Raw genomic sequence first — 9194 nt, 5'->3', positions numbered from 1 at the left:
CCTGCCATTGGCTCAGTGCAATGGACCGGCAACGCTGCGCGGTATAACAACACTATGCCTGTGAGAGGCAGCAGCTCAGACTCCTTCAGCAAAGCCACGGAGATGCTGCTGCCGCTACGCCGCCTCCTCCTCCTCCTCCTCCTCCTCCTCCAGCCAGCGCTGCCCTGAGACCGCGGGAGACTCTGGACCGTGCCCCCCGGCTCCTGCAATTCCTGTGTGTCTCCCCCGCCCCCGCAGCCCGCGAGGCGGAGGAGTTGGGCGGCTGGGTTAATTGCCGAGATTAGCCGGAGGTGGTGTACATGCCGGTGGGGCTCTGCTTCCTCCGATCCCCTCAGCACAGCACCGTCACTCCGCCCGCCTGGGTCTGCCTGAGCTGCCGGCACTGGGGTGCATGGACACGGCTGCGGTGGAGGCGGCGGCTGCCCCATGGAGTGTTACTACATTGTCATCAGCTCCACGCACCTCAGCAATGGGCACTTTCGCAACATCAAGGGAGTTTTCCGAGGGCCCCTCAGCAAGAACGGGAACAAAACTCTGGTAATGTCTCCTTTTCTGCCCCCCCCCCCCCCCACGCCTTCCCAGCAGCGGCTCGATGTGCGGGTTGCTGGGGGTGCACTGCCATTGATGCAGCACGCGGTAGTGCTGGACAGTTCTAGGTAGTGTGTCGCTGGCGCTTGTGGTGTAATGGGGACATGGTCCCATCTCCAGTGGCACGGGTGGTTGAATGACTGTTTCTAGAGCACTTCTTGGGATAGGAGTTCCCACTCATTTTACATATTCACTCGGACTCCCCGTGGGCAGGACTTTAGCCACCCCAAAGAGTTCCCTGCATGTCCTTTTAGCTTTCTCCGATTTGGGGGGTCTGTGAATAGGGATCCCAGAAACCCAACCTGGAAAGGGCATGCAGGCTGCATGGGTGGGTGAGGTGTCACTTTCAGTCCTTTAACCTAGGATTGCAGAGTCTTTAACAAGCTGGAAACTTACCTGGTGGTGCTTCCAACACACACAGCTCAGTAAAATGGTGTGGGTCTCCAGTCTGGAATCGAGTGAGTATGATAGGTGATTTCATCTAGATGTATATGCCAATTAGAAAGTCTTTGGTTTTTAGAAAGTAAGGGAAGAGACAGAAAGAAACACTTGTTTGAGGCCTGAACTTCCTTAGCAGGGAAAGTCAGTTGTTCAGGAATGACTTCAGAATCAATCTCATTGGTAATACAGACAGGCTTAAAGGGTTTTAACAGGATCTGCTTAGGAGTCTTGGTTAGATACACTGGAAAGTCTTGGTTCATAGTCTGTGTATTAAGATTATATTTATATAAAATGTGCAGTACTTCATGTATTGGTTCGGCATCTCTTCAGGTTCCAGTAGTTTCATTGACTTGTTTGTGCTCAATGTGTTTTGGTTCCTGGACTTAGTGGATATGAAGACTTATAGTGTGGGGAGATTGGAAGGATGAAGTCCGTGCTTACAAGTGCCACAATGCCCATGAAAATATGGGTAATGCAGGAACACTACAGTTGAGTGAGTTACTTCATGTAACAGCTCAAGGAAAATGAACCAAAGTATAAGCAGATGTCTGCAGGATACCACAGAACTGGAAGTAGGACTTAAACAATATTGTTTATCACTCTTCTCCACCACCTTATTCTAAATTTCCTTTTGTTAAAATGGAACAGCACTTGTTCACTGTATACTTCCCTGGAACGCATGACCTGTATTAACATTTGCTAAAGTTGGCAAGCTTGCAGCTTCTCCCAAATAAAGAGATTAAGACAAGCTTTTGAGCCAAGTCATAAAAATAGTAACTACTACAAGAGTATCTGAAACTGTCTTTGGTTTGTCCCAAACTGAAGGGCTTCTGATGTTGGAAAATTAATGCAACAGTTATTTCAGTAGTATATACTTTACAGTCTTCTTATTAGGGAAGTATCGTATTCCTTGAAATTAAACGGATAATGGTAGAATTCTTGTGATTGCAGGCAATACACATATTTAGTGGCTATGGCTGCAAAATCAAAAATCCAGTATAGAAATGTTTGACAAATTGAAAATTTGGTACATATATAGTCCCTATATTAAACTGACTATTGAACGGAGGAAAGATGTGTCAGGCAAGATTAATTGATAAAAAGTCTGCTACAACTTTTGAACTGTGTGTTTACGGAGTAATACCTATAATTTATACAACCTCAGTTGTACTATAGTCTCTTCTCTTGAATATCTGACAACCTCCTTTTTAATGCTTATCTAATAAATAGCTTATAAAATCAACAATTCTGTTTATCTTAAATTCAAGTAATTAGTAACTAAAATAATGTTGGAAAGAAAGCATATGTGTTTAATTTAGTAATTTCAGATGAAGTGAATTGCATAGGGTTTAGTTATTTTCATTCTGAAAGTAAATGTAAAGTTACACGGATATTTGGCAAGATACTCACATACAAGAGAATTAAGTAACAAATATGCTTTTTATTAAATGAATTCCTTTTAAAGAATTTAATGTAAAACTTTAAACCTAAACTATCCCTTTTATCATACTCAACTTGGAATATAACTGTAAAATAATTATCCAGTAAAAATGTTCCTAGTTTTTTTAAAATGGAAAATTAAATTCTTGATTTCAGATTCTGTATTCTTCATAATATATTCCTTAACATATGAAACAAATGACATAAAGTATAGATACCCGGAGTAATATTTTCTCTGAGTAATTTCAAATTAAAATAATATTTAGCTGTGATCTAATCTGGTTTGTGTATATAAGAAGGATTTTTAAAGTTCATTTATATTATGAAGGAATTAAAGCACTATAAATAATAAGGAAAAGCTGCAATAACTCTACCTCATGCTCTGAACAATAATGTACATTTTACTCAGATTTTGTTTGCAAATCAAACATTAAATAATTTCACAGAGACTCAATCACTTTGAATATAAATGGACTTCATTAACATGTTTAATGTAAATGTTTGTTTTAAGACAAATTCTATATTATGGCCTTGGGAGTTTTCATAAGAATACACTGTCTTCTATTGTAGTCTGATGTCCAGCCCTCCCATTCCCGCCTAGCCTCCTTATATGGGATGGGATGGGCACAATCCGTTTTTAACATGTAAAGGATACAGCCTGTGTAAGCAGAGCTGAAGCATACGCCTTTCTATTTTGCTCTAAGTCATTCAGTTCATTGTCATTTACACCTCGAATCCAAAAGCTGAGGTTGCCAACCCTCCAGGATTGTCCTGGAGTTTCCAGGAATTAAAGATTAATCTTTAATTAAAGATTATGTCATGTGATGAAACCTCTAGGAATACATCCAACCAAAATTGGCAACCCTACCAAAAGCAGATTGTCAAAGTGACGGTTTCCTTGTGAGTTGGGGAGAACACTAACGCAACTGTTTATATAGTGTTGAATCATTTCTGTGAAAAAGTTGGCATATATTAAGCCTTACTTTGCCTATGCCCTGAAGGGATTAATTATAATATGCTTCAAGGAAACAGGAGACTATATTTGCTAAAGTTATCGAAGACATCTCCCAAAAAGCAGGAAAGGGAGGCACACACAGAACAGAGGAAGTGGAAATGGCTTTTTATCCAGTTTTGTGACATTGAAATAAACAATCTGATTGAGTGGGATGGAAATAACTTACTTATTTTAACCCACCTGCTGGACAGAGTGGAAGGGCCTCAGAACTGCTGCTGGAAGCTGTTTTTATTTTGGAGTAATTTGTTCCATTGGCCAATAGGGGTTACTGCTGAGCAGAATTTCTTCCTGCTTGACTGCTGCTCTATCTTACCCCTTGCAGATTCATCTGTTTCCTTCTGTACTCTGCTGGACTGCATGGCAGAGTGAGAAGGCTGCCCAGAGAGCTGAGATCACTAGTGAGAGTCCCCTCCCCCTCCCCCCCCGCCCCCTGCTTCCTTGGGTGAAAGGGAGAGGCAGAGAGACTATCCTGTGGACTTCCACTTTGTGTGGAGCACAGGCAGAAAATCTCCCCAAGGCTTCCTCTGCTCTTCTGGTGGGACAGAAAGGCAAGACAGAGTCTCAGAGCTTCTCTCTGCTTCTTGGATAGGGAGGAAAAGCAGAGGGGCCCTTCCTGTGAGGGTTAGATGGGGAGGAGAGATGAGGCTAAGAGTTCCTCTCCCCTCAGATAGCAGGGGAGGAAAACCTCACCCTCCCAAGTCTCCTATGATGTGGAAAAGAGGCAGAGACAAACCCCTTTGAGACTTTTGGTGGGGAAAGTATAGTCCCCACTTTCCTCAGTGAGATGGAGGAAGAAAAAGTTCCTTCTGTGCCCACAGATGTGGAAGAGAAGAAAATCAGTTGCTTCCACTGTCACGCCTCTGGGGTATAACCTTTCCCCAGCCCCCAGGATATCAGTAACTCATTTTGACAGATATGGCAATTTCCCCAACATCATTGAAAAATCGGACTGAATTAAATTTAAGTAGCTATGGAGTCGATTGTATTAAAAATGCAAAGTTTATGCGTTATTGTGGAATTGTATGCAACTTCTATAAGGGAAGACATGACCAGCGTAAACCCTGGGAAGTGTTATGATCTTCAAAGGACTATTTGAAATAATTGTGCCAGATAAGAATGAACTTATGGGACAAATAAACATAGATGGAAATCCCAGGAAATCTCTACGGGGGAAGGGTATACTAGATTACCCACTCTGGCTATGCAAGAACTCAGACTTAAGAAGCTTTGTCCTGAGGAGGGGACTTTTGTCTGCTGGTTACTTGTTCCCAGAGTCTCAATATCAAAGACCAAACTGTATAAAGGAAGGACTCTCAGACTCATGGGTGCGCTTGTTCTGAGCGAACAGCTATTATAAACTTGTAATCACAGAAAACCCCTTGGTGAGGCTTGAAGTATTGATCATCTGCCAGCGTCTTTGTTGGAGTTAGGGTGATCTCTGGTAAGCTTATTAGCATGTGTTCTTTTATTTTTTAATATGTTTTCTCTCTAAAGCTTTCACCTTAAGAATAAATGTGCTTGCTTAGATAGAGCTGCGTGGTAACTTCTAATTGTAGGCAATTATGCTGTTTATAGCCTCTGACAGGTCTAGTCAGCTGTCTGACTTTCTGGGGAACTCACAGTGTAGGCAAGGAGCTGTACAGCCTGGAAAAACCTTGGTTATTAGAAAGAGAGTCTCTGCCTAAGAGGGTGATGGTTGAGGAGCTGTGAAATGCAGGTGCAATTGCCATGAACTGTGACACTCAGGTTGGGATTTTAGGAGAGGATGATTTGGAAGTGGAAGAGAAAGAGAGAAGGAGCACAGAAAAAGGGGGAGGGAGAAAGAAAGAAAGGCAGCAGAAAAGAGGGAGTGATGGAGTAAACACTGAGAAGGGATGCAGGGAAAGTCAGAACATGGAGAAAGGGGGTGGTAAGAAGGAACTAAGACAAGTCGGAGTGAAAGAAGAATGGATTTAATCAAACCAGAAACTATTATAAAAAATGAAATAGAAAAGGAAGCCCCAAGAGAATATGTACAGGGAAAGGTGAGGAGGGAGATGTGAAGAAAGGGATAGTGAAATGAAGAACATAACCAAAAAAGGCCTAATAAGTTGATTTTTAAATGCAAATATGTTAACATAAAACCTACAGTAATGTTTAGGGGTATGTGTATGTGATATATATGCGTAGGCATCTTTGTATATTTATACTCCTGAGTAATATATTAACATATTTGGAGCAATCTAGTTTTGGTGAATCTTAGCCTATTTAGTCTTAATCTGTGCCACTTGCCATTGACATACATTGAAGGTAGGAGTTTGGTGGAAGAGGGACTCAAACTCATTGTCTGGCTATACCAAAAGAAGGACAGGAGACATTTGACATGGGTTTAATCAGGCTGCAACTTTATTATTAGATGTCTGGGACTACCTGGCAAATAAAAGTGTACAATGCAGGTAACCCCATGTTTATTCCATAATTACCTGTGGTGTTTTTACCAGCTCCCCCTCTTTTTCCATCCAAGTCCCTCCAGCACATCCATTGCCGGGACCTTACCATCCACCCTCCCTCCTTGTTGGAGGGTTCAGGTGGGCTATAATAGTGGGGATTGGCTCCCTGCCTTACCAATCATAGGAGTCCCCAGCTGCCCTCTGTTTGCTCCTTTACTGAACACCTCTTTTTAAGTCCTTTTCCAAGCCATTTGTCTAGTCACGGTATTCCTTTCCTACAGAGTACCAGCGCTGGAAATCCGCCACAGGGAGGCGCCAGCCATTAGCTTGGTTGCCTCCTCTCCAAACCCAGTCAGGTTCCAGACATCTCCTAATGCTGCCTTTTAAATCAGTCAAAAACATGACAGCATCTAAGTCTGAAGGGTGAACCCCATTCTCCCGAAACAATTCTGGTGCCCCATATACTATGCCAGGATGTGAAATTACTGCCCCTCCTAGGGTCCCAAGGAATTTTGGCCACCTCTCTGTTCACATACCTCCTTGCCTTGTCCACCCCGGGGATGGCAGATCCTGCGCGGAAGCATGTCTGAGCAAACAATGTTAACTCCTAGGAAAATTTCAAGGATCAGCCTCAAGTCCCTCCTTGCTCTGAGAATTAGTTCCACCCCTTTAAGCATTCCCAAATCATTTTCCCCACAATTGTGGTCAGTGTACCATAATTATATCTGGTGGCCGCTGACTGGCCCGCCTCAGCCTACTCCATTCAAAGGGAGGGTTAAGGCACAGGGCTGCCCCTTTTAAGCCCCTCATTCCCAGGGCATGAGTCAGCAACCACGCTGACCCTTTTGCAGCAACTTTCACTTCCTCCCCCCCAGCATTATAAAGCACAGTTCCCTTCATTTGGCTATCCAGCCGAATTACCTCTCCCCCACCACTTAAAGAGACAGAGTGGTCATTCTTTGGATCATAGCCTCTAAAATCCTAAAATTGCCTCAGATTGTTAATATAGCAAGTTAATTGAAAAAGGTTGGGGAGGGAGTCTCTGGATTCTTTGTTAGAGTTTATCCTTCTACACGTCCTACCATCTGAAGCATTTGTTTTGGGACTATGTAGAATCTCTTTTTGATATTTATTCTACTATCTATTATGTTATAAACCTGTTCAAAGGACTTAAACAGTAGTTAATTTTGAGGTGGAAGAGGAGAATTAATTGGTTGCTCTTTGCTGTTTGTGGAGCACAGGAGCTGTTTGAAGAGACAAATTTAAAAATGAAGAAAACCATACCTGTGAATGTAATTAATCGAGGAAAAAAATGTCTGTTTTGGGCCACTAAAGTTTCTTGCTATAAAACAGTTAGTTGTGTTTTGAAAGAACCAAAATTTTTGTCCTAATGAACTTGCTCCATTGACCATTCCACCTGAGAAAAGTGTGCTCTACAAAACACAGAAACATGACACATTCATACAAGGAAAACATTTCAGATGCACCTTAAAATATATTCTTTAATCTTTCAGATGGTTTTGCAAATTTGTCTTCCTATACGTATTTACTCATTACTCAAATGATTTGTTTAAAACAAGGGCTTAATATTTTATTCCCATTTTTTCCTCCTTTTAATCTTTGAATGAAGTCCTAATGTTAAATCACAATTATATTACTAAAATAGACTAATGTCCTAATCATAGAATCATAGAAGATTAGAGTTGGAAGAGACCTCAGGAGGTCATCTAGTCCAAATCCCTGCACAAAGCAGGACCAACCCCAACTAAATCATCCAGCCAGGGCTTTGTCAAGCCGGGGCTTAAAAACCTCTAAAGATGGCGATTCCACCACCTCCCTAAGTAACCCATTCAATACTTCATCACCCTCCTAGTAAAACAGTTTTTTCCTAATATCCAACCTAGAACTCCCCCACTGCAACATGAGACCATTGCTCCTTGTTCTGTCATTTGCCACTACTGGGAACAGCCGAGCTCCATCCTCTTTTGAGCCCCCCCTCCAGGTAGTTGAAGGCTGCTATCAAATCCCACCTCACTCTTCTCTTCTGCAGACTAAATAAGCCCAGTTCCCTCAGCCTCTCCTCATAAGTCATGTGCCCCAGCCCCCTAATCATTTTTGTTGCCCTCGGCTGGACTCTCTCCAATTTGTCCACATCCTTTCTATAGTGGGGGACCAAAACTGGATTCAGTACTCCAGATGTGACCTCACCAGTGCTGAATAGAGGGGAATAATCACTTCTCTCGATCTAATGGCAATGCTCCTACTAATGTAGCCCAATATGCCGCTAGCCTTCTTGGCAACAAGAGCACGCTGTTGATTCATATCCAGCTTCGCGTCCACTATAATCCCAAGGTCCTTTTCTGCTGAACTGCTGCTTAGCCAGTCGGTTCCCAGCCTGTAGCAGTGCATGGGATTCTTTCATCCTAAGTGCAGGACTTTGCACTTGTCTTTGCTGAACCTTATCAGATTTCTTTTGGCCTAATCCTCTAATTTGTCTAGGTCACTCTGGACCCTATCCCTACCCTCCAGCATATCTACCTCTCCCCCCAGTTTAGTGTCATCCGCGAAGTTGCTGAGGGTGCAATCCATCCCATCATCCACATCATTAATGATCACAAGAGTTTAATTTCATTCAAGGAGAGGAGAAGCTGGGTTATGAAAACTCATATTAAAACACAAATAGAAAACAGAAAAATACTAGCTTTTTTTTCTCCCTCTCGAGATGGCTCCAGAATATCAATCCAACTTTAACAGTCAAAGCCCGTCTTTTTTAAACAACAGGTCTGACTTTGATATAACTCATTTTAATGTCAACAATTTTATATAAAAATGATAATTAAAGCAGACATCCTTTGTTTGGTCATCTGTTCCATATTATTACCATTCATTATGTATATAATAATATTTATTTTAAATAAGTCCAAAGAAACTTTCTGCTGCCCTCTCTTCAATTTTAATTCATGATCTTTTTGTTTTTTAGATAACTGTAGGTTGATTCTGCAATCACTTGCCACCATCAGTGACTTCGATGGAATTTCCCCCAGTAATTATTGTTTGCAGGATAGGGTCTGAATTTAGAACCAATTGTAACATCACGGAAGTCCAGTAAAAGTATTTTCATTGACTTTAATGATATTTGGATTGGGACCTAATAACAAATTTGCTACAAACTGTTCACTTTCTTTTTGGATCTTCTAAACTTTCACACAATCACCATTTAGTAACCTCTTTGCATGTTCTAGAAGTCAGGTGTAACTAATCTATCTTCACAATTCATATTC

At 41.9% G+C, this 9194-nt stretch overlaps 1 protein-coding gene across 1 annotated transcript in view; it reads left to right on the top strand.

Moving 5' to 3' along the window:
- The first annotated feature begins 279 nt into the window (after window positions 1-279).
- ZNF804A (zinc finger protein 804A) overlaps window positions 280-9194 on the top strand; it is a 227152-nt gene continuing 218237 nt past the window's right edge. The window contains exon 1 of the mRNA XM_054043301.1: window positions 280-537. Coding sequence (XP_053899276.1) covers window positions 427-537 — 111 coding nt within the window. The 5' untranslated portion in view covers window positions 280-426. The remainder of the gene's footprint in view (window positions 538-9194) is intronic.

This window comes from Malaclemys terrapin, chromosome 11 (genome assembly GCF_027887155.1).
Source record: "Malaclemys terrapin pileata isolate rMalTer1 chromosome 11, rMalTer1.hap1, whole genome shotgun sequence".
NCBI lineage: Eukaryota > Metazoa > Chordata > Testudines > Emydidae > Malaclemys > Malaclemys terrapin.
This window is presented reverse-complemented; position numbering and strand designations above follow the sequence as displayed.